A 27,137-nucleotide genomic window follows, 5' to 3' on the forward strand; every position below is an offset into this window, starting at 1 on the left:
TACCTTACGACAGACCACGTTTCTGTAAACAAAAACATCAAGCTCAAGAACAGACCAGAGCAATTCTAGAGCTTTGTGACACATTAGAAGTGAATGTGTCTTACTACACAGACTTTTCTAGAACTCTTGTACATCAGCGCTTCCTCTCTTTTGCCAATGAGTATTTCAGCAGGTATGTTTAATGAAAATGGAGGCCATGAGAAGAATCTTCATTTTTCTTAGATGTGGTGAACAAACACATTGCAAATGTGATGAGATAAGCACCTATTTAATTACAAATCTGGAACCAATGGTATAACTTGAGTCACCAGATCCCCTGGAAGACTGGTGTTGAGGGTTGCATATACAGTCTAACTGGGGAAGGAGAATCCCTTTATACGTTTTTGTTGTTGTTGTTGTTTGTTTGTTTGTTTTTAACCAGAAACCACAACTTTATTCAAGAATCAGATTTTCCGTGAGTCTATACTAAAAATGATTTTGCCGGGACTCTCTCATTGCCGAGAAATCTACAAGCAGATGGATGTGGAATTCAATCCTTTGCAAGAAACAAAGGTAAATAAATAATAAAAACCTGGTCATAAATCTCTTTTAGGTTTTTAATTGGTTTGGCTTTTACTTCAGATTTTCATAAAATGCATGCAAATAACAACTAGCCTCAGGGAGGATGCTAAACATTTTAAAATGCATAAAAGGTGTCTAAAACTGGGAGGCTGGCCTAGATATCATTAAAAGTCTCTACCAATCCAGAGATTATTGAATTCTATGACTTTGTTTTTCCTCTGGCTGCATTTTTTTTTAAATTGTGGTAAAATACACACAACATAAAATGTACCATATTAACCGTTTTTAAGTGTACAGTTCAGTGGTGTTAGGTATATTCACATTGTTGTGCATCAGATCCGCAGAATTCTTTCTGGAGTTTAGTTGGCATCGAAAAACTAAAACTCTGTACCTGTTAAACAAGTTCCCATTTTTCTCCCTCTCCCTAGGCCCTGGCAACCACCCTTCTACTTTCTGTTTCTATGAGTTTGACTGCTCTAGATGCCTCAGATAAATGAAATCATACAGCATCTTTTTCTGACTGGCTTATTTTACTTAGCATAATGTCCTCAAGGTTCATCCATGTTTTCGCATGTGTCAGAATTTCCCTTTTTACGGCTGAATAATATTCCTTTGTATGTACAAACCACATTCTGTTTACCCATTCATCTGTCAACAGAAACTTGGGTGGCTTCCACCTTTCAGCTATTGTGAATAATGCTACTATGAACATGGGTATACAAATATCTCTTTGAGATCTTGCTTTCAATTCTTTTGGGTATATATATCCAGAAGTAAAATTGATGGACCATATGATAGTTCCATTTTTAATTTTTTACAGAATCGCCATATTCTCTTCCATGCTGGCTGTACCTTCTACATTCCCACCAGCAGTGCACAAGGGTCCCAATCTCTCCATTCCCTCACCAACCCTTGTTATGATCATTATTTTAAAAAAATTTTAATAGCAGTCATCTTTTCCACAGAGAACGAGGGAGGAAAGTACTCACGTGAGTCTCAACGTCACCAGCCAGGATCCTACTCTTCTTTAAAAACTCAGCCACCATGCTGTTCATCAACTTATCAAAGGCCTCCACCGAGGGTGCCATACCTTTGGAAAAAGAACATTCTGTCATTCCCTGGTAGTTTAGTGAAAAGCTGGTACTGCTTTGCCATAAGTAGTATGGAAGTTTAATGTCCTTCATATCGTTCTCTTCCTATTCACTAAGTCATTCATTCACCCAATATGTACTTATTAAACACTTCTTAATGGCTCAAGAAAACAGTGTTTTCCTGTTTTTCATCCTTCAGAGTAAGCACTTTCACCTACATCATTTCATTTGATTCTCCCCCAAACCTATGAGGTAAGTAGCACTGTCACACTTTGACTGATGAGGAAATGAAGACGCAAACAGAACACATGACTTGTTAAAAGCTCTATACCAAATAAGTGGCAGATCCAAAAACTGAACACGCCTTATGAATCCAAAGCCAGTGTACGTTCTTCTATACCGACCTGTCCAGGTGCTATAATCACCTTGCAAATAGTTACCAAGATTATTCAGGACAATTAAAAGGTAATAACGAAGTCTGGGCAAGTAGGAAAAGCAAGCTGATTTCACACATTTTGTTCCTTCTTCACTTCCCAAGGGGAGGACAGACAGCAAAGGTGGGCATAAAAATGCCTGGTGAGCTAATCCATAGTGAATGTTGATCTGCCAAATTACTATAAAACCTGAATTGACAATGGCCCAACCTGGTGTGCTCTGCATTTCTTTCCCTGCTTTTTAATTAACAAAAAAATTTTTGTCTAAGTCCCTGATTGCATGTCCCTAATATTGAGAAAGATAATATTGAGAAATTCAGCAGTACAGGCTATTAAAATCCAAACCCAAACTTAGGAGTCCCTTTCTTATACTGGACAGGAACATCCATGCTCATAAATGCGTAGGGTAAAGCTTCCTTCTTCTTCCCTGGTTCCCACTTGCCCATTTCCACAGGTGAGTTTGACTCAACACTTCCAAAAGAGTGACAGAAACAGCTGTTTACAGTTCTCTGCACCTACGGTCTAACTTCTAAGCAGGATATTGAAGCTGACTTATCCAAATGAAGCTGACTTATTCAAAATGCAGTATGTACCAACTCCTATAACATAAAAGGGGTGTAAACCCGAAGATTCCTTATGGATCCATTTGGAAACAGATAAACCTGCTTGTTGCCATGGGAGAGGTCTGAGAGGTCTCTGCTGGGTGTTTAAAGGGGGAGAAAGCTCTTCAAACATGATGGAGGCCTCTACACAGCAGAATGGACAATGATAAAAGGGAATATCAATTGCCTTTCATCACTCAGCTCTGCTCACACCTCCTCCGGGCAGCCTTTAATGACTTGTCTTTCTCCCCAGCCTGCATCCTTTGGGCAACTCTTAGTCAAAGCACTTGAGGCCCTGAACAGTAATGCATCGAGACCAAAGATGCTGGAGGATTAGGACTGTGTATAATTCATCTTAGATTCCCCTGCACCTGTCATAGTGCTTGTCAATTGGCAGGCGTGAAAATATTTCTTCAACTGTTGAGTCAAACTCACCTGATTGTCAGGGCGGGGGAAAAACACATTATAAAACACATTATAACAACAGTCTCATAAAGCAGTTCTTTGATCTGTGCATACTATGGATTTGTAATGGATTGGGTTCCTTCTAAAAGTTTCTTTTTAAATTAAAAAAAAATTAACTTTAGTTACAACATCATTGTAATGGTGATGTTTACATTTAAGGTGAGAGGTTGCCCTTAAGGATTTGTTAAAAAGAGAATTTAGGAAATCACCAAAACTGACTAATTAAGAAGAAACGGAAGTGATGTTGTTTAGGATAAGTAAAAGGTTTTAGGATGACTATCATTCAGACATTTTACTAATTATCCTTCTTCATTTCATATTATCAATAGGATAATAAATTGCTGGCTAAGTTGTTTTAAGATAACTTACTTTAATAACTGGTTTGGAATGATTTGTTATATTAGAAAATATATGTTTAAATACTTAAGTAATTTAATTATATGCCTTCCAATTTTGCTGAACTTATTAATTTTCTTTTTTTTTTTTGAAGAAAGTACAAAGTGTCTTTACCTCTTTGTGTAAGTGAGGTTCAAATTATTGGAGTTTTTTTTTTTTTTCCTTTTACTCAGCAACACTACACAGTCTCCTGGGAGTTGGATTTTAACTTTATGTATTCACAGGCTTTATATTTGTGGGCAGCAATCTCAGAGAAATGTCTTTTGATCACCTGATGCCAAAGGCATAAGGAAACAAAGTTACTAAAGAGAACATGAAAATATTTTCTTACAAATAAAGTCTACTGAATCTCATATACCAACTCCATGGTTAACAAAAAGAGGCTTAAAATGAAATCATAGATATGTCTCATTTGATGCGGAAAAAATTTACAGGCCCCTGGCAGCTTTTCTTTAAACAACACCCCCTTTCAATTCATTCAAAGCATTATGTTCGGAGTCGGGGGAGAAAAAAAACCAGCCTGTGCATTTGTGCTCACACAGTAATTTTTGTCCCAGGGCACGTAATACAAGGCACAGCTCCAAATACGCCTGAAATTCTAGAAGCACCAATGTGGCTCTTGCCTGGTGAAAGCCTTTTTGAAGCCCCCCTTCCCCAAGGCTTTTCTCAAGCCCCAAAAGCCTGACAAAATTCAAAATGGGTCAGATAAGGAGGAAATGTGTGTGAGACAAGAATAGAGTTGCCAAATTAAATACAGATCGCCCAGTTAAATTTCAAATAAATAGTGAATAAATTTTTGAATAAGTGTGTACCATGCAGTATATCCCACGCAGTATTCAGAACACACTTCTAATCAAAAAGAAAAAAAAAAAGAATAGGGCTTCCCCGGTGGCGCAGTGGTTGGGAGTCCGCCTGCCAATGCAGGGGACACGGGTTCGTGCCCTGGTCCGGGAAGATCCCACATGCCACGGAGTGGCTGGGCCCGTGAGCCGTGGCCGCTGAGGCTGTGCGTCCAGAGCCTGTGCTCCGCAGTGGGAGAGGCCACAGCAGTGAGAGGCCTGCGTACCGCAAAAAAAAAAAAAAAAAAAAAAAAGAATGTAGTTTATCTGAAATGCAAATTTAACTGGATATCCTGTATTTTTATTTGCTAAATCTGCAACCTTAGAGAAGAAGAAGTTGGAAAAATTACTGTAGATAACTTAGAGAGCTGGCCATGCATGGTATTTTTTTTTAAAGAAGTAGTTAACTTTTTATATGTTTGATCACATAATTTTAAAGATCTTTTTTAAAAAGTGTGGTATTAGCATATAATCTAAAAAACGTGTTTGGTAAGGAATAGGCAAAAGTAAAACAATGTGCTGTGGTCATGTTACATCGAAGTAATATTTGGCTTCACATCAGACTCTCTTCCTTTAAAACTGCAGTCCTTAAATTTAATGACTTGTTCTCTTTAAAATTAAAATGTGCAGAATGATAATTCCTTCCAATTTACATTCTAATAAGGAACATTAGTTTCTTTTTGATAATTACTTAGATAATATATTTGGTCACTGAGTGTGGAAGAGTAGCATAAACATTAAAACAAAAGAATAATGACATTTGGTTCGTGGATTATGCTCTTAACATGCGCAGATACAGGAAATTTTTTGTGGCTTGTGGGTTGAGACTTTTTTCCTTTTCTCTTTCTCTTTTTCAGGGATCGCTTGCATCTGGTTAATGTCACGGTCACATATAAAGGAAGCAGTAGGGGAGTTAAAGTTGATAGAAATATTTCATGAGAACTAAATGATGGGGACAAAATTAAGTGACCCACATAGAGATCAGTAATGACAACAGTTTGTGGCCCTACCTCCGCTGACACCATTAATTTCCCCACAGTCCCCAGGAGGCCGGTGTAACCCTGCAGACAGCAACTCCAGTCGACCAACAGCCTGCTCCAGTCTTTCCATAAGCCCCTGCATCTCTGCCATCCTAGGAAAACACCGGCACAAATGGAGGCCATGTGAGCATCAGGAAGGATTAGCAAGCTGACACCATTAAACTTAACATCAGCAAGAAGGAAAACAGAAATTATTCAGAATGGCTATGGCTTTAATTACCTAGAGAGTACTTCTACATGTCAGGAAAATAGGTGAAATTCAAAACAAAAACCCATAAAACTTGGGGCAGAAAAAAAATAACAAATTATATTGAGCTTACTTTCTATTCAATTCAGTGATGTTTACAAGCATCATATTGCAATACACAAATATTCATTCTCTTTACACCATGATCAAGCGTCTCCTTGGATGCTTCTTCGTTCTATGATACAATTTATACATAGTATTTACTTAAAAGCCTCTGAACATATATTACCAACGTTTCTGCTAAATGGTGACAGCATATTTTAACTATTTCCAGTAATTCTTTCTGTTAAAGTATAATTCTCCAGGGGACACGAAACCCACTGATAATCCTTGTTTACTCAGTTACCTTACACCAAAGAGCCTAGCACAGAAGTATGAGTTTATCAAACTGCATCATTTAGCAGGCAAGAGAGACCAGCCCCTCCAAGAGCTGTCTTCTACTTATTATAATTATAATTTGTTCCAGCATTTTTGTTGATGAATTAAATTACAGTTATTCTGAATGGTGGAAGTTTTAATTTAAAATAATTTAAATTTTGCTGCTAGTTATTTCTAGAAAAAATTTAGTCTTAGGTGGGGTTGTTTTTGGACACAGGGATCTTCATTTACCCAGCACTCTTGGCTGGGATAAATGGGTTTTGAAGCTAAGGGACTGAGAATAAAAGTGGGGCTGGGTATCTATCCTTCCTGCTTCCAAACAGATTTTATTATAGATAGCTACACTGAGTAGCTTGAGGACAAGTACTTTAAAATTATTGGCTCTCGATTGTAATGTTACTAAGGCCACCTCTGATGAATGGAACCCAATCTAATTTGGCCAGGTTCATGAGATCCAGTGTACAGGTATCATAACTCTGACCATACCAACCTATGACTGGTTTGGGCCAAATCAGGCTGCTGCTCCAGAGAGAGGGAAACATGCCTCATCTTAATCAGCGTCCAGAGTCCTTTTCACTCTTACGAACTTTCCTAGTATCATTCTGAGCCAAAGAGGACTAGCACGCTCCTGCACCAGAGACAACACTGCCCCAGAGTATGGAGAAATTTTATTGCTCTAAGATGTGTAAATATTTTCTATTGCTGCTGGGAACAAGGTAATGCATTTCTCTTTTGTATTTTGTATTCCGCTAGTTTTGAGCTTAAGCGTAATAATGACTTGCCATTGCCATTTTTAAAAGCAAGGTTATACATATCAAAACATGTGGATGGCTCTGTAATTCTGTGTCCAAATGTCAGATGGTCACCAGATACGGATGGGGGAGTTCACTGTCTATTTTGGAAAGTCATCTCCTCTCAAACTGCCAGCAGCTATTCTTTCAAAATATGGGGCAGTGTTCTCTGCGCAGCTGAAATCAGCATCTAATCCCAGGGGGATTCAAAATTAGAAGTTTCTCATCTATTCTTTTCCTCTTAACGTCAGAGCTTCTGCTTCCATCGCAATTGAAAAAAAAAAAAGGAAGAAGAAATTTAATTGAATTCTTTACGTAATCTTACAAGGGAACTGGGTATCCTGTAGGTAGGTGAAGGCCAATTGAGAAATGATAAAAGCCCCTCAAATCTTTTAATAGCTGCCCATCTGTTCACAGTTATCTATGTTCCCTGTTACTCAACGTGCCAAATGTTACCACCACAGACCTAGCCCGTGATAGAAAAAAATGTGTTTGCTTTGTTAGCAAGCTCCCTGTCCCCCAACAGAGAAGCACCAGCCACCTCCAGCCACTCCCAGAGCTGTTCAGCAAGGCCTGGTACATTTCACACATAGGACTGCTGTCCCTGACTGTGGCTTAATCAGCCTCCCTGACAAGACTAAAACTCACACTATCTAATAGTGCTCCATATGTTGAAAGACAGCAGGAGTGAGCCCATAAACTGCAGGGCTGGGCAGATTGGGGTGGAATGCAGTCTAAAAGCGAATCAGATGTCACTTCGTGTAAAATCACCAGGAGCTAAAGTCTGGCAACAGCCTCTTAAGAGGTCAAAATACAGCTCATGCAAGTTGGAAAGATGCCTCTGGGTTTTAAATTTTAGAACAGTTTCTAAGCGACACAGAAGAACAAATAAAAGAAAGCCTATACCAGGATATCAAAAATACACATTAGCATTCCCAGGGAAAATGACACAGTCCAAGGCAGCTGTGCCCTCTTCTCTCAACACACACACACACACACACACACACACACACACACACACACACACACTTCCCCCCACATGTGCCCTCAGCTGCCAGCCAGGCTCTCAAGAATGAAGAAAGGACAGAACTGTGGATTCTCCAAATTCTTCCCAGGCGGTTCCATTCGCCTTGGTTTTCCAAAGTGGATTTACCCAAGTTTGGATGAGGAGGTGGGAGCCAGGAATTAAGAATTAGGCTGAGGAAATGGATAGGGCAGCCAAAGCAAATGTAGGCAGCAAGGTCAGGCTAAGGAATGAGTCGGGGCCAGGTGGACAGACAGATGAGCTTGGATCAGGAAGCCAACAGAGGAGGGGGATATGGCAGTATGGCTGGATGTAAGAAATTCTAAGAATCTGAGGAGAAGCAAAGAGAAGCCAGATACACAGCTGGAGAATCAAGAGACTGGGTTAGATGATGCAGCTCAAATTTGGCCTCCAGATTTCCTAGTCGTCCTATTCAAGTAGAAGGCAACCCCAAGCTGAGGTTCCCCTATAACCTACAGCTAATCGAGAATAAACACAAACATTTGACCAGAGTGTGAGGATGGGTGGAAAGAAAAAGGGAGAGGAACATAGAATTTCATGACCTTCTCTTTTTAATGTTTTAGGAAATTATATTTGAGATTAATCTTAATTCCTTGTTTTGTATTAATTTTTGAGTATTTTGAGTTTCTTTCTAATGGGAAGTGTAACTCATCCTTGTCATTTTTTATTTGAATTTCCCCCTTTCATTTTTTAAGTTTTTTTTTTAAATCAAAGAATGCACAGAATTTACAGAGTCTAGTTCTACAAGGCTTATCACAAAAACACAACAGTCCCCTGACTGCCTCCTTTCATTCTTTTGTCTTGAAAGTCAACCATGTTCAATTATTTTAGCTGTTTCTTTTAGTAATTACCTCCTTATCTCTAAATAGCATGGTTCTATCTCTGTCTTGCTTATTTTCTTCAGTTTTAGGCATTATCCATTGAGTTCCCACCAAAAACATGAGGGTATACTTTTCTACTGCCCAATCGCCACCAGCACATTAATGCATATTTCCTCTTGTCCCCCCCTCCCAATAGTGTTATATCACAATTTTTGTGGGACCGATCATCAGTGTTAACATAATTATGATTATTCACAGCTGAGTCATGAGGTGTGCTACGATTGTCTTCCATGTTTTGCACAACCTGTTTTCCTAGAGCCATGTCGTTCAGCTTCTCAGTTTTCTTTGTACTTAAGTAATTATTCATCTCCAAGTTCTTCCCCCAGTTCTATAAGTCTCCTTTCCAAAGGGCCAAACACGTTTGGCATTTCTTAGCTTTTTCTTCTCAGAGGCATCTCTCCTGGAGAATCACTCCAACTGCAAGACTGCTCTGCAGGCCTGCTGCATGCCTGTCACCTGGGCTCTGCCTCCACCTGCCCTCCCTCCTGTGTGGGATCACCTGTTTCTTGGATTCTATATCATCCTCTTTCTCGGGGGACTTTAACCAGGAAGAGTATTATCCTCTGAAGAAAGGTACATGAAAGGTCAACTGTTTTGAGACCTTACAAGTCTGAAAATATCTATATTTTGACTGCTGGTTTGGCTGAGTGTAGAATTCTAGGCTGGATATTTTCCTCAGAATTTAAAAGGCTTCACTCCAGGGCTTCCCTGGTGGCGCAGTGGTTGAGAGTCTGCCTGCCGATGCAGGGAACACGGGTTCGTGCCCCGGTCTGGGAGGATCCCCCATGCCATGGAGCAGCTGGGCCCGTGAGCCGTGGCCGATGGGCCTGTGCGTCCGGAGCCTGTGCTCCACAACGGGAGAGGCCACAACAGTGAGAGGCCCGCGTACCGCAAAAATAAATAAATAAATAAATAAAATTAAATAAATAAAAGGCTTCACTCCATTTTCTTCTAGCTTCCTAGGCAACTGTGGAGAAGTTCAAAGCCATTCTGATTCTTCAACCTTTAGATGTAACCTGTGTTTTCCTCTCTGGAAGATCTTCTCTTTATCCCCAGTTTTGGGGATCTTCTCTTTATCCCCAGTGTTTTGAACTTTCAAGGTCATATGTTCTGTTGTTGGTCAAATATTTTCTTGTAAGTGATTTTCAAGAGTGTAGAAAGGATTGGAGAACGGGCAATTGCATATTGTCTGTCTGTGGGTGAGTTTATAAAACAAGTTTGTTTTTTTCAAATAAAGAAGTTAGCATTCTACCTATTTAGAATTCACACTTCTCTCACATCAACTGCATACATTTACAAAAACTTCATATGCTTCAGTAAGAATATAGCCAATCAGTATTTTCTCATATACTGTCTTGTAATAATAAGGTGTTCTAGAAACAATTTCCTAGGAAAAAAGGTAGCTGTTATTGTTTAAAAAAAATTTTTTTTTTGCTTCACTGGTCATCTTATAAAACCCACTGTTAAATTACAGATATTTTAGTCCCTAACGTTGTCCAATTTTATGTCCAATGTCCAATGACTACACTTAAAGCATGAAGAGAAACAGTATTTCTATCCTTTTTCACAGCAGTTTTCAGAAAGGGAGAGTTCCCCACACTTTCAAACCTTTTTTATAAGGTCTCAATTGCTTTGCTTATATTTAACTGGGGTAGTATAGAGGAGCCCTGGCTTTGGAATTACTAGCTAGGGGACTTTGAGAAAAGAGCTTAATTTTGTTTTGCTTTGTACTACCTATACATAGGATTGCTATAAATATGCATGTAAAAACATAAAAAATCTGGCACGTGGTCAGTGACAAACATGTTAGCCACTGTCATGAAGATATCCCATCTTGCATTGCTCTTATGGGAATAGTTAGGTCTACATACCACTACATCAACTTTTCATGTACTTGAAACGTTAAGCAATCATCTAGATCTGGCCAATGGAAATGACTAGCTGAAAACTTCAGGTCAGTACACCCTTATTATTTTTTTTTCAACATTTCACTTTCCTCTTCCATGTACTTATTCCTCCAACATTTCTAAAAGAGTTTTCTCAAGTCCGTGTGTAATGTTTACTATAAAATAAAAATTTTGCTAGGTAATTAGTAATTTTGTAGTCACAAAGTTCCCCCCTGAACATTTTTATAATGACTCTTTTGCTTTTAAATAGTCCTCTGAGAAGGACACAAGCATAATCTCTGTGGAGCCATTTTTGGAAAAAAAACACTCCTTCATCCTTCATACTTTCTCAACCAAACCATCTTATGCTCAGTGATAACGGGTCTGCTAAGGCCCTAACTCCTCAGTCTAACCAGTTATAAAAGCAGCTTTCATAGCTGCTTTTGAACAGTTGGCACACCATGGCACAGAGTAAATGGTGATAAGCCCAGAATAACAGCCTATTTGTATTACACACTTGGTATCTACCAGACTGCCCAGTTAAAATACTGCCTCGTGCCATCTTTTCTGCTAGCACATGCACACCTTGCCTCCCAAGAAGACCAGTCCTAGCTTTTCATGGGCTGAGGCTGTATCTTACTTTCTTTGTATCTCCCATTGAGTCTGCATGCTGCCGCACACATGGAGAATTCTATAAATATTTTTTGATTGACTAATTAATTGGCTACCACTCACTGCCTTTCCCTCACCTGCCCACTCACCGGCATAATCCTAGATAAGGCGGAAAGCCAGATTTTCGCAGGAGAAATTTCCATTTAAAAGGAGATACTAGGGCTTCCGTGATGGCGCAGTGGTTAAGAATCCGCCTGCCAATGCAGGGGACACGGATTCAAGCCCTGGCCCAGGAAGATCCCACATGCCGCGGAGCAACTAAGCCCGTGCGCCGCAACTACTGAGCCTGCGCTCTACAGCCCATGCTCTGTAACAAGAGAAGCCAGGACAATGAGAAGCCCACACACCGCAACGAAGAGTAGCCCCCGCTCACTGCAACTAGAGAAAGCCCATGCGCAGCAACGAAGACCCAACACAGCCAAAAATAAAAACAAATAAATTTATTTAAAAATTTAAAAATAAAAAAACATAAAAGGAGATACTAGATTAGTTTTTCCCACTGAAACCCTCAGTGGCTTCCTCCTGTGATTTGAAAGAGCACCCTTGCTCCCCCTAATGTGAACATTTGGGCTTTCCATAGCTCCTTTTTCTTTAGGATTTCAAAATTTTAAAAACTCCACATTGTCCAAAGAGCTTTGTAAATCTCCCATGGCAAATTCATAAAACTGGTAAATGCTCCTTTGGTAACATTTTCAGGTTAATAAAAGAGCTAAGTCTTCCAGGTTGCTGGTTTCAAGTTCTCACTAGGCCAAAGGTGCAGAAATAATTGTGGTGAGTTTCTCCCCTGGTTCTGTAAGGGAAACCCAGATCCAAGCGATTCCAAAAATCACAAGCCTAAGATTACATAGAAAATAGACCTGAAGGACAGGAAATTGAAGAATGTCTCATGGTAAGGCAGGGCAGCTGGCTTATATGTGAGCTCTCTGCACAATATAATCACAATGGACGACTTTCTCTATAAGTCCACCCACACTCAAAAATATCTGTTAAACTATCATCACACCAGACTTTCCTAGTTTGTTATTTGTCTTTATTGAGACTATATCAATTACCTTCTTTCTTTTCTCTGGAAACTACCAATCACTGGGGGGAGTGATCCTGTGATTCACTGTTACTAATGAGGGTAATATTATACAGTATAGAAGAAACAAACCATGGTATTTATTCATTCGTTCATTGACTGGCTCATTGAATATGCCTGTTTTATTCATTAAGTTAGTCCTCACTATCTGCTAAGCAAATGCTCATAATCTAGAAAATCAAAAGTGATTAAAATACATATTTTGCCCAGCTGTAGTGGGAGGGGGCTGGAAGCAGGTCCTGCTCAGTCAAGCCAGGGAGTTATTTCACTAAGGGACACATTCACATCGCCAAGGTACCCGCCTTCATATCTTTCCCTTAGTTTCCTATAGGAATTTCTAGTGCCCGCTTCTCAAAAACAGCAAAAAAAGCCACCATTTTCTTTTTTCCTGCAAAGAAGTTTCAAGAGTCTCTGAGCTTTGAAACAGTGTAATCAGAATAGGAGAGAGCAGAGAGTTATACAAGTAAAAGAACACTTTCAATTTTTCACAGAACTGGAGAAAATATATATGAGACCCTGATTAGACAACTGACTCCTATAAAGCGTCTATGTTCCACTGCGGAGAAAAAAGCAAACTTCATCTTGATTTTCAAAGGCCCTCACCCCAGCTCTACACCTCACCAGGTTCCTAAGAGCCCGTCACAGAGACAACTCACCCCTTCCCAAATGGAAGGCCCCCAATCCCTCTTCTCTGCCGCAGTTCTGCCATTTCCACTTCTTCCAGGGCCCTTCTAGGCACTGCTGCACCCATTCTCCGAATCCCAACCCTCCAAGAGGCCATCCCTTGTCTCATAAATCAGAGATAACCTCCCTTGAGGTATTTACTTCCTGTCCTGTCCATCAAACCAAGAGCAGAGTACAGAAGGGTAACATGAACAAACCACATATAGGAATCACCTCCTCGTCCCATCTGCCCTCTCCATGCTGCCGGCATCACTCCTCAGAACCATCCCTGGTCAGTCTTGTAGTGTAAATATCTCTCCTCTAAGTTAGAATCTCTGAAGAGAAGAGGCTGCGACTCATAGCTTGATGTGGTGGAAAAAGCATTTTTGGCATCAGAGAATCTTAATTTGAGACCCAGTCCCTTAACTGACAACCCGTGTGACTCTGGGCAGATCACTTAACCTGTCTGAGTATCAGTTTTCTCACTTCCAATACATGAACTCATTCCTTCTTCTTCATTCACTGACTTAAGACAATTGTACGCAAATATGTTTTGAGCCATGTTCTGTGCTGGCTGCTGGAGCTACACACGTGGATGAGACACAGACTCTATTCTCAAGGACGATGATTTCCTTGAGGAGCAGACAGTTTGGCTGTTGGGGACAGCCAGCCCTATAGGATACCAGGACACAGGGGGCTGGGCTATTTCAGCAGAAGAGAGTCCAGTGGAATCTGAGACCACAGGGGACATCTAAGTATATCTTGAAGGCTGGTGCTGTGCCCTGACTTGGGGTGGTGAGGCTGGGTAAGGACAAAGACATAAAACTGTAGACTCTGAATGCTGACTGGGACCCGGACAGACCCCTGTCACATTCCCATCATGAAGTGGGAACTCCCTTAGCTAAATGTGAGGTAAGATCCCTTTACTGAAAAGGAGCTCCGTCCCTTCCCCCTTCCGACCACCTTTCTACACTCCTATGCTACTGGGGACTCTTTCTGTTCCGGTGCTCCCACACTGCCCTTTTGCTCTTGCTTAGGCCGTGGAGGAGGCAGAGGTCAAAGAGATGCTTCCAGGAGTTCCTCAAGGGCCACATCCTGGCACTGGAAAAAGAAGAACCATGGAGTCCCTGCTGGCCAGGCTACCACAGCCTGAGCAGGGTTTCCATGGACCTTTTGTCCCTCCATAAAGTAAAAGTATTGCTCACCTTGTATCTAGAATACGTCAAGAACACTTAAAACTCAGTAAGAAGAAAAGTACTCCAATTTAAAAATGGGTAAAATATTTGAATAGATATTTTTCCAAAGAACATATGCAAATAGCCAACACTGCCAGTAAAGATGCTCAACATCAAGTCATCAGGGAAATGCAAATCAAAACCACGATGAGATGCCCACTAGGTTACCTGTTCTCTTTGTAACCACCAGGTCATACATTCACTAGGTGAAGGGAGGATACCCACCAGAATGGCTGCAACCAAAAATACAGATAATAACAAGTGTTGGTAAGGATGTAAAGAAACTGGAACCTTTCTACATTGCTGGAGGGAATGTAAAATGGTGCAACTGCTGTGGAAAAAGGTTGGAAGTTCCTTAAAAAGTTAACCACAGATTTACCATGCTGTCCAGCCATTCCACTTGTAGTTACCTACTCAATAGGAATAAAAGCATATTTCCACACACACAAAGACTTGTACACAAATGTTCATGGCAGCATCGTTCACAATAGCCACACCCACACCCACACCCACACAATGGGAACAACCCAAATGTCCATCAACTGATGAATGAATAAACAAAATGTGGTCTCTATCCATACAGTGGAATATTATTCATCAATAAAAAGGAATGAAGCACAGACACATGCTACCACATGGACGAACCTCAAGAACACTATGCTAAGTGAAAGAACCAGACCAGAAGACCATGTATTCTATGATTCCATTTATATGACTATTTAGAAAAAGCATAGAGACAGAAAGTAGATTAGTGGTTGCCTAGGGCTGGGGAGAAGCATGGAGAGTTACTGCAGATGGGCACAAAATTTCTATTTGAAGAGATGGAAATGATCTAAAATAGGATTGTGGTGGCAGTTGCAGTATGTACTAATAATTATTGAATTGTGCACTGAAAATGGGCAAATTTTATGGTATGCAAAATTGTACCTTAATAAGTTATGAAAAGCAAACAAAAGTAAGTACTGTGCCTCTTTATAAAGATATGGTTGAAAATCGGTTAAGTCTGAGGGACTTTGCCAGTCTTATCTCCCAACAAAGTCACAGGTGGTAATTAAACTTAACCAGCGGTTGCTCTGAATGGCCGCACCCCTCGCTCCCAGAACCAGCTGTACAGGCCAAGATAGGGGACAGAACAGAGCACAGTTCTCACTGCTCCTCTCTCTTCTGTGCATCAGAATCACTGGGGAGAAATGGAGCCTCCTAAATGCAGATTCCTGGGCTCCACTCCCAGCAATACTAATTCAGTGGTTCTGGGTATTCCCAGGAATACACATTTTTAAGAAGCACACTTCAGAGTACAAGGACCCATGCTTTGGGAAACAGTACAATAGAGTTGCACAGGAACGTTACAGGTGCACGTGGGAATGTGTGCAGGGGGTCAAGAAGGGTGTGTACTCACTGAGCCCTGGGAAGTAGGGAGGCTAAACGAAATCTCAAAGGATGAGGAGGTGGTGTTCAGAAGAAAGGCAAGGAAGGCATTCCTGAGCCCACGCCCAGCACGTGCAAAGATATGGAGGCATTACAGCCAGAAAGTACTTATTGAGGATTCACTATGTGCCAGAAGCTACCTAAGAAAGCACAAGGAACAAGGGATTGATGAGTAGTTAGAACGAGTGGTAGATAAAGCTGGGAAGAGACTTGGGAATTCACCATGAACGTGACAGTGGACTGAAGAAGATCTGAGGTATAGACTAGGCAAGATCTGAGAAAGGATTAAATGGGGTTGAGAGGGAAGTGAAGAAGGTAGGATGTCTTAGATGTCTTGCTTCAGGATAGGGTGGTACCAGTAAAAATGGAGATAGGGAGTGAAGGCAGCTAATGAAGATGGGAGCTCAGTTCTCGACATCTGAGTTTGAAAGGCAGACAGTGATATGAGATGACAGCTGGCAGCTGCAAGTAGGGACCTGAAGCTCTACCTAATAATGATGACACCTTCCTCAGGATGCCTGGAAAGATTAAAGGAGGTGATAAAGTGAACTTCGTGAATCACAGAGTGATGCCCAGGTAGCATTCTTATAATTTATCTCTGAAAGCTCCGCAGCATTTATCACTGTGATGTGTACCCAGGGAGTGCTCGACCCGTGAACTGTTACTGCTTGTGTTACCACCTCTCCTGTCCCCCAAACACAATGAGGGTAACATCTCAAACATTATACCTCTAAGACCATGCCACAGAGCAAACAGACTGCAGAAACACTATTGATTAAAAGCATAAAAGGGGATATCATTTCATATAGTCAGTTGTTTCTCGTAACATGACTAGAAATGTTTTACTTTATTAAACTGTCATTTCTGCATTAAGAATGCCATGTCTCTCTGGAATAATGAAGGCACTAGGTTTGCTGAAATTCCTTCTAAACTCAAGATTCTAGCATTCATTGTAGGATTTACATACAACTGAATAACAGACCCAGTAACTCTCTGAGAATCAGTTCTTAGGTGCTGGGCCCATTTTATACCTGGATATTTTCAACAGATGCAAGTGGGATCATTTGATTTCAAAGAGCCAGGTGATGAATTTGGCCCAAGAGCTCTCCTTCAACACTTTTTTTTTTTTTTTTTGCTATTTCATGTGTCTCCAGCCTCCTGGGTCTACTTCCATACTTGACTTTGATTTATTACTTGTGACAAAATCAGAGTTTTCAACTAGAGCTGTGGACCACCAAAAGACTAGAAGTTCTTTTTTGCTCTTTGGACCTGGGAGCCCAAAGTAAAGAGGAAAGAGAGAAAAAAAGGCAGAGAAGAAAGGAAAGAATGGTGGGGTGCAGGGAAAACAGAGGGGAAAGGGAACAAGGAAGGAGGAGGGGCTACCAGTGACAGTCCAGAAGTAGTAAGCTCACTATCACCTACCTCTAAACTGTGTTCAAAATGCAAGAAGAAACTCCTGGCTCTGAAGAATAAACAACAGCAGGAGGACTGAGGAGGGCAATCAAAACTTGAAAAAGGAACCCATCTGGGAGTGCATTTCTGGGCTTTCTCCTCTTTTCTCTTCAGAGTTGACTTGAGGTTGGAACTGCACAGGGGGTGCAAGCAACAAAACTCCAAGAGAACCCTCTTCTTCTCAGCCAGAAGACTTGGAAAGGGGGTCCCTATAAGTGGAAGAATGTGAAGGGAAGTCTGGGTTGTTTGTTTTCTTGTTTTTGTTTTTTGTTTTTTCCATTTTTCTTTTCCAAGAGTGGCTGCAGTCACAGAACTGCAGGGTAGAAGAGCAAAGCAGCAGCACAGACAGCTACAGTTTCTCCAAGGAAAACCTGGTCTTATTGCCAGAGGAGCAGGGAAAAGGGACCTTGGTGATCCAAAGAGTGTAGGCAGAATCCCTGTCATTTTTCCCTCTTACTTTTCTCTCAGTGCTTTGCTCTGAGAATGGCCCCCATCTTGGGGAAACCATACTGCAGCAGCGTGAGCAGCTAAAACCTCAAAAGAAACCCAGTCTTTCTGGCCAGAAGACCAGGAAAAAAAGGCTCACGGGGCAGGAGAGTGTGGGAAGAACTCCAGAGAGGAGAGAGCTAAAGAAGGGGGTCCCTTGATGCTGTGCATGAACCAGAGTAAACCCCAGTCTCGCCCCTGAGCTGTGCATGTGTGGGACAGATTCAAAGGCTCTGAGAACTGAACTACAATGTAAGTTCTGCTCAAGCCCCACTGCTCAAGTCCCATGCTAACCCCTAAATAGTGCTTCCATGGGACCCAAGGCGGCAGAGCAAAGACTTTGAAAAATGAAATGATGTTGGAACCACTGCCCACAGAATGCAAGACGGAACTGGGTTGACTGAGTGGTAAAATAAAAAACTGTGCATTTCGTAAGGACCTGATTCTCACAGCATAATACTCAAAATGTCCAGAATTCAATAAAAAATACCTAACATGCAAGAGACCAGGGAAAGGTAATCAATCCTCAAAGGAAAAGACAATTAACACATGCCAACCCCAAGATGACACAGGTGTTGGAACTATCCGATAGATTTATAGGACCTGTTTTAACTATGCTCCAGGAAATAACGGTAACCATTCTTGAAATGAATGGAAAGACAGAAGTTCTCAGCAGAGACAGAAAACCTATAAAAGAGAAACAAGTGAATGTTTTAGAACTGAAAAATACAATAAACAGTAAGAAATGCATGGGATGGGCTCAATAGCAGAACAGAGATGACAAAGGAAAATGTCAATAAAGTTATGTAGATATTATCCAGTCTAAAGAACAGAGAGAAAAAAGGTTGAAGGAAAAAGTGAACAGAGCCTAAAAAGCCTGTGGGACAACGTTAAAAGGTTTAATATTAATGTCACTGGAATTCCAGGAGAGGACAAAGAGACTGAGGTAGGAAACATACTCGAAGAAAAAATGGCCAAAAACTTCCCAAACTTGGTGAAAACTATACATTTACAGATCCAAAGAGTGCTACCTGTCTGGTTATTATACACATAAACACGTAATGTATTACAGTGAGTTGCCTCCAAGGGAAGAACAAGAAAGATGAGTAAAGATATAACTGCCTAAAAAGAAACAAATAAAATGTGATGGGCTATCATTCTCTTTGGAGAGCTGTCACAAGTATTAAGAACTTTAGTTCTTTTCTTTTTTTTAAATAAATTTACTTCTTTATTTTTGGCTGCATTGGGTCTTCGTTGCTGCACACAGGCTTTCTCTAGTTGGGGCGAGCGGGGGCTACTCTTCCTTGCAGTGCGTGGGCTTACTTCAGTGACTTCTCTTGTTGTGGAGCATGGGCTCTAGGTGCACAGGCTTCAGTAGTTGTGGCACACAGGCTCAGTAGTTGTGGCTCGCAGGCTCTAGAGCGTAGGCTCAGTAGTTGTAGTGCATGGGCTTAGCTGGTCCGCAGCATGTGGGATTTTCCTGGACCAGGGCTTGAACCGGTGTCCCCTGCATTGGCAGGTGGATTCTTAACCACTCCGGCACTAGGGAAGCCCCGAACTTTAGTCCTTAAATGTCTTTTCTAAATCTAGTAGAACAAGGATTCACTGTATCCATCAAAGAACTGGTTCATTTATCAACACTAAACTTGCAGAAATGGTTTGTCACATCAGACTCTTATTTTTGGTCAGAAAACAGAGGCAGGATGAGCCATAAAGGGATTTTCAAATTCTTACTTGTATATAACCTAAAAGAAATCTGTAAATCCCTCTTGCACATTTTGAGGTTGACATGTAAAAACTTTCACCAAAATGTTTATTATTGTGAAAAATGTAAGTTCCAGTACTCTGTAAATATTGACATGTAAAAGTAAAACTATTTTATCACTTGCTGAAATACATCCATTGAAATTCATCATTCATTTTAAAAGAATACATAAACAGGCTGCTCTCTGACAGTCAAAAATTTTTGCATGATTGTATTTCTCCTTTAATTTACATTTCCATTCTTTTTGCCTTATAAGAGTTTATCCTAGTTTTACATATTTAATGTCTTTTATTCATTACCCTATCATACTTTTCTGCATCAAAAGCATATATATATTTATTTATTTAAATTCAATGGTAAAAATAGTGCTCTTCTAATTGTTACCACTGTGACTCTTATTAGAATGAACTTATCAAAACAACACAAATATTACAAATGTTGACAAATATTTAGTAAATGTAGATAAAAAGCTTTTTTTTAATTGGAAACCTCTCTCTTTTGAGCTCTTTTATTTTTCAGTTATCTCATGCATATGTGCATGAGTATACTTATTGCTAGAATGAGTCAAGCTTGAACATCGATTCTCAATTTTGGTTTTTATCAATGTAAATTCTGGAACTGTTCACATAATGAGATGCAAATGGATGAAATTTTGTAATAGAAATATCATTCAATTTTCTGAACTCCTTGAGTTATATTCTAAACATCACATGGTGATGAAATATCAAAATCATTTAAATCACCAGTGTAAGAAAAAATTGGGGAAGACTGAAATTTAGTGAGTATGCGAACTACTCATCCATCTGAGTTATTTCAGCCATTTGTTGTCCATGACCAGGCTGTTTTACAACTCTGTAGAGATAAAAGTTAACTTGTAGGGACTTCCCTGGTGGTCCAGTGGTTGGGAATCTGCCTTCCAATGCAGGGGATGTTGGGTTCGATCCCTGGTGAGGGAACTAAGATCCCATATGCCGTGGGGCAACTAAGCCTGCGTGCCGCAACTACTGAGCCTGCGTGCCACAACTAGTGAGCCCATGTGCCACAACTACAGAGCCCATGTGCTCTGGAGCCCGTGTGCCACAGCTAGAGAGAAGCCCGCACGCCACAATGAAAGATCCTGCATGCTGCAACTAAGACCTGACACAACCAAAAACAAATAAGTAAATAAATTCTTAAAAAGTTAACTTGTAGAAAACTGACAGTAAAGCAAGTAATAACTGTCTATAGGCATGCAAATAAATTTATCCTGTGGAACTTCATTGGACTTCCCTCTCCCACTGTGGAAGAAGCTTGTTTACATCTATTAAGCAAATTTATTTTAGCATTCCCATCAATGGTCTCCTTTCAACTGATTGTAAGACCTTTCTCGCTCTCTCATTTTTTAAGATGTTTTTTTAAATGTTACTTTTTTATATGTATGAGAATCATGACTTCATTGTCTTTTAAAATTTATCCTTTAACATCAGTTTACAATTTGATTAGATTGAACTTTCAGTTGGTTGTTTTTGTTTGTTTGTTTTGTTTTAACAAAGATTTAGAAAACACAGATCTGTAAAAGAAAAGGAGGCGTGAAAGGGAAACTGCATCTCCGTTACAAACCCACTCTCTAGAAGATCAGTCTTAGGTAAAAAGCACTTATGAAAGATGAAGATTTGTGAATTTATTTTCTTTAAACACTCATGTGCATGGACCTTAGGGAAGTCTTTGCATATAGTAAATGCACCCAGTTTGAAGACTCTCAGCCTAAAGTAAGAAGCATAAAAATGAGCCTCACCCCTAATTCTGTATACGTAGAGACTCATTTGCATTAACAAACTTCTTTTTTAAAGTTTCAGTTACTGAAGAACTTTATTTAGATAATCATCCACCTTCCATTCATAAGAGACACTGAGAAGGAGGAGTCCTAATGAAGAGAGAGGCCGTTGGAAGCAGGGCGGAAGGAGAGGGAATAGAGGGTTGTCAGTGGGAATTCTGAACAGTCAGAGGGCACCATGAGAGTACTAAGAAACAAATAAGAAACGAAAACAGAGGGAGGATCAATACTCAAACTTTAAAAATTTTGCCTAAATATTTGTGAACCTGCACTGTACCCCCGAAAATCTCTCGCCACTGCTTCTCTCATGCTAGAAGATGATGCCAGGGGAAAGACTTCTGCACTGAGTCTACCTAATGCCAAGCAACTAATTAAATGGACATTTCCATCAACCTACCCACTATGCCAGATATCTGAGCTTTATGCCCCTGGACAGAGGTGAGCAGAAGCACCTAGCTCCTCCGGGACCATCCTCCTCTCCAATACTACCAGTTAGACCACCACACTTCTGCTTTCAGTCTCCCACTCTCCTGCTCTTTAATACCCTTCTTACAAAGCAAGAATTATTTTAGATTAGACTTTTATATTGCAGAATGGCCTTTCAACTTTGGGAAGCTGGGAGCCATCAGGAACCTCAAAGGTTACCTAAATCATCCATTCATCACATAGGTGTAAAATTTTTTAAATTAGGGACTATTACACCTTCTCCTTTTGGCTAAGTGGTCAATGAGAAGCGAGGATTATTAGATGTCTAATTAAGTAGACAAGGAAGATGAAGGTCACATCCGTAACAACTGAAAGTTCTTCTTCTTGTTTTAGACAGCTTCCTATGTCCCTTCCTATATAGGGCTGTATAATGAAAGGGAAATAATATAAGTTATTACATAATTTCTCAGTAAAAGAAAATTTGTTTTCCATAAGTGGGAAAAGGGTGTACTTTAGAAAAACAAAACAAGATGGAATTCCCCTGGATATAAAAGCTCAGGCAAAAGAACAAATACTGCATGATTTCACTTATATGAGGCACCTAGAATAGGCAAATTCATAAAGACAGATAGTAGAATGGAGGTTGCCAGGGGCTGGAGGAAGAGGGGAGCGGGGAGTTATCGTTAATGGGAACAGAGTTTCAGTTTGGGATGATGAAAAAGTTCTGGAGATGAATGGTGCTGATGGTTGTACAACTTTGTGAATGTACCTAATGCCACTGAATTAATTGTATATGTTAAAATGGTTAAAACGGTAACTTTTTATGTTATGTATATTTTACCACAGTAAAAAAAAAAAACACTTTGAAACTCTTTTACAATGGCCTGTTCTGACCTTAGGGTGCTTGCCCAATTCCAGGTACAAGTAGAAATCTCCTGAATGAACAGCAAAAGCTCATAGCCTGAATCAGGGCAGACCTAGAAAGAGCCCAAGACTAAAACACCGCATTTCCAATTGGCTTATTTTTACCAGGATAACAAAACTAAATCATGTTAGAAACACTAGACCAGGGACTTCCCTGGTGGTCCAGTGGTAAAGAATCCACCTTACAATGCAGGGGATGAGGGTCTGATCCCTGGTCAGGGAACTAAGATCCCACATGCCATGGGGCAACTAAGCCTGTGTGCCACAACGACTGAGCTCGTGCGCCTCAACTAGAGAGCCCACATGCCGCATACAAAGCCCACATGCTCTGGAACCCGCACGCCATAACTACAGAGCCCAGGCACCCTGGAGCCTGCGCCACAACTAGAGAAGAGAAAACCCGCATGCCACAACTAGAGAAAAGCCCACATGCTGCAATGAAAGATCCTGCATGCCTCAGTGAAGATCCCGCGTGCCTGCAACTAAGACGCAAAGCAGCCAAAAATAAATAAAATAATAAATAAATCTTTTTTTTAAAAAAAGAAAAGGAACACTAGAGCACCCAGTACTACACACATACAAAGAAAAATGTTAGTGAAATTTAGTAACCACTTATGTACCTTGCTTAAAATAATATCCCTTGGATTTAATAAAGGTGTCCTCTGTCCTATCCTAAATCCAGGTGACATAAGATGATGAAGATGCCTGTAAGTGACTGGGTTAAGTGAGGCTGCTGTGAAATTCAGTTGTAAAATTTTAGAATAGTATTTTTCCACACCTCTGAGGACATGAGAAAATAGATATTACAACTAGAATTTAAATGGGATGAGAAGTCAGGATATCAGTTCTAATCACTTGGTGGTTTGCGGGGAATGAATAAGCTGGGGATATACCATTAATGTATAAGTCAGAAGGAAAATCAACTTTTTTGGGGGTCATTAAAATACATGGTATATTCACATTCACACAGAAGAACTTGCACATGTGTCAAGACACATGGAAAAAAGTCTCCAAAGCAGCAAAACATGGGAACCAACCCTAATGCTCAACAATAAGAGAATGGATAAATAAATTGTGGAATATGTGCCAACAAATAACATATAGTTACATACAACAATATGGATAATTCTTTAAAACTTAATTTTGAGTTTTTTAAAAGTGAGGTTATATATACCCTTTTTATAAATCAAAAAAACAAGCAAAGGTAAACAAAATTATGTACGAATACTTACATATGTCATAAAACTATTTTACAATAAAATTGGGTAATGGTTAACACAAAATCCAGGGTTGGGAGGGGCACAAGGAATGGCACAGGAGAAGGGCATAAAGAAAGATACAACAGTATAGGTAACAATCTAGTTCTTTTTTTCTAGCCTTCTGTTTATTTTCCTTAACGGTTTTATTGACATACAACTCACATATGATACAATTCACCCATTTGAAGTGTACAATATGACGATGTTCAAAACCATCACCAGTTAATTTTAGTACATTTTGTCAGCTCAAAAAGAAATGCTATACCCTTTAACTATCACCACCCACCCCTCACATCAACCCCCATCCCTAAGAAACCACTAATCTACTTTCTGTCTCTATTCATTGCCCTGGTCTGAATATTTCCATATGAACAGAAAATCATACAGTGTGTGGTCTTTTGTGACTAACTTATTTTACTTAGAATAATGTTTTCAAGGTACATACTTGTTGTGGCATGTATCAGTATTTCATTCTTTTTATGGCCAAATAATATCCCATTGTATGGATATACCATATTATATTTATCCATTCATCAGTTGCTGAATATTTGGGTTGTTTCTACCTTTTGGTTGTTATGAATGTTGTCAGTATAAACATTTGTGTATAGTTTTTGTGTGGACATATGCTTTCATTTCTCTTGGATATATGTATTTAGAGTGAAACTGCTGTATCATATGGTAACTCTGTTTAACTTTAGAGGAACTGCCAAATTGTTTTCCAAAGCAGCTGCACCAGATGATATTCCCACCAGCAACGTATAAGGGTTCCAATTCCTTCACATCTTCACCAACACATATTAACTGGCTTTTTGATTCTAGCCATCCTAGTGGGTGTGAAGTGGTATCTCACTGTAGTTTTGATTTGCATTTCTCTGATGAATAATGATATTGAACATCTTTTCATATGCTTATTGGCCATGTGTATATATTCTTGGGAGAAATAGCCATTCAGATATCTTGACCATTTTTATATTGGGTTAATTATCTTTTTATTGTTGAGTTGTAAGAACTCTTCATATATTTTGGATACAAGTTCCTTACCAGATATAGGATTTTTAAATATTTTCTCCCATTCTGTGGGTTACCTTTTCACAATTATCTAGTTCTTATGCCCTAGTTTTTAAAGCTGTGACAGGGTTACAGGTGGTCATTGAATATAATGTTATTAGCTTACATAAACTTTGCAAATTATTATTATGTATATTGTATATTACATAATTAATGAATTAAAAATAAAACCTCGTGCTGCCAGTGTCCTTGTCTTCACGGTGAGCCTCAACCGCCCCCCACCTCGGCAGGAGACCCTCCAACGCTAGCAGGGTTTCTGAAGAGAATTCTTATCCTGTTCCTTTGTAGGTCATTACAGAGTACTGAGTAGAGTTCCCTGTGCTACACATCTGAGCCGTGTGTAGGACACACTCTTGGTGCTCCAGCCAGGCGTCAGGGCTGTGCCACTGAGGTGGGAGAGCCAAATTCAGGACACTGGTCCACAAGAGACCTCCCAGCTCCATGTAATATCAAACGGCGAAAATCTCCCAGAGATCTCCATCTCAACACCAAGACCCAGCTTCACTCAACGACCAGCAAGCTACAGTGCTGGACACCCTATGCCAAACAACTAGCAAGACAGGAACACAACCCCACTCATTAGCAGAGAGGCTGCTTAAAATCATAATAAGGCCACAGACAACCCAAAACATACCACCAGACGTGGACCTGCCCACCAGAAAGACAAGATCCAGCCTGATCCACCAGAACACAGGCACCAGTCGCCTCCACCAGGAAACCTACACAACCCACTGAACCAACCTTAGCCACTGGGGACAGACACCAAAATCAACGGGAACCACAAACCTGCAGCCTGCGAAAAGGAGACCCCAAACACAGTAAGATAAGCAAAATGAAACCCACCAGACCTAACAAATGAAGAGGAAATAGGCAGTCTACCTGAAAAAGAATTCAGAATAATGATAGTAAAGATGATCCAAAATCTTGGAAATAGAATAGAGGAAATGCAAGAAACATTTAACAAGGACCTAGAAGAACTAAAGATGAAACAAGCAACAATGAACAACACAATAAATGAAATTAAAAATACTCTAGAAGGGATCAATAGCAGAATAACTGAGGCAGAAGAACGGATAAGTGACCTGGAAGATAAAATAGTGGAAATAACTACTGCAGAGCAGAATACAGAAAAAGAATGAAAAGAACTGAGGACAGTCTCAGAGACCTCTGGGACAACATTAAATGCACCAACATTCGAATTATAGGGGTTCCAGAAGAAGAAGAGAAAAAGAAAGGGACTGAGAAAATATTTGAAGAGATTATAGTTGAAAACTTCCCTAATATGGGAAAGGAAATAGTTAATCAAGTCCAGGAAGCACAGAGAGTCCCATACAGGATAAATCCAAGGAGAAACACGCCAAGACACATATTAATCAAACTGTCAAAAATTAACTACAAAGAAAACATATTAAAAGCAGCAAGGGAAAAACAACAAATAACACAAAAGGGAATCCCCATAAGGTTAACAGCTGATCTTTCAGTAGAAACTCTGCAGTCCAGAAGGGACTGTCAGGACATATTTAAAGTGATGAAGGAGAAAAACCTGCAACCAAGATTACTCTACCCAGCAAGGATCTCATTCAGATTTGATGGAGAAATTAAAAACTTTACAGACAAGCAAAAGCTGAGAGAGTTCAGCACCACCAAACCAGCTTTACAACAAATGCTAAAGGATCTTCTCTAGGCAAGAAACACAAGAGAAGGAAAAGACCTACAATAACGAACCCAAAACAATTAAGAAAATGGGAATAGGAATATACATATCGATAATTACCTTAAATATAAATGGATTAAATGCTCCCACCAAAAGACACAGACTGGCTGAATGGATACAAAAACAAGACCCATATATATGCTGTCTACAAGAGACCCACTTCAGAACTAGAGACACATACAGACTGAAAGTGAGGGGATGGAAAAAGATATTCCATGCAAATGGAAACCAAAAGAAAGCTGGAGTAGCAATTCTCATATCACACAAAACAGACTTTAAAATAAAGACTATTAGAAGAGACAAAGCAGGAAACTACATAATGATCAAGGGATCCATCAAAGAAGAAGATATAACAATTGTAAATATTTATGCACCCAACATAGTAGCACCTCAATACATAAGGCAAATGCTAACAGCTATAAAAGGGGAAATCGACAGTAACACAATCATAGTAGGGGACTTTAACACCCCACTTAAACCAATGGACAGATCATC

General features: G+C 40.0%; 1 protein-coding gene across 2 annotated transcripts in view; it reads right to left on the bottom strand.

Moving 5' to 3' along the window:
* Window positions 1–27,137, bottom strand: part of CAP2 (cyclase associated actin cytoskeleton regulatory protein 2) — a 136,906-nt gene that overhangs the window by 103,672 nt on the left and 6,097 nt on the right. The window contains exons 2-3 of one of the 2 annotated variants that reach the window (XM_081245988.1): window positions 5,399–5,520; window positions 1,551–1,651 (exon numbers count right to left, since the gene is read on the bottom strand). In XM_081245988.1, the coding sequence (XP_081102114.1) occupies window positions 1,551–1,651; window positions 5,399–5,519 (222 nt within the window). In that variant the 5' untranslated portion in view covers window position 5,520. The remainder of the gene's footprint in view (window positions 1–1,550; window positions 1,652–5,398; window positions 5,521–27,137) is intronic. The other variant, XM_081245987.1, reaches the window with a different exon arrangement.

This window comes from Mesoplodon bidens (assembly GCF_964165515.1).
Source record: "Mesoplodon bidens genome assembly, chromosome: 10".
NCBI lineage: Eukaryota > Metazoa > Chordata > Mammalia > Artiodactyla > Ziphiidae > Mesoplodon > Mesoplodon bidens.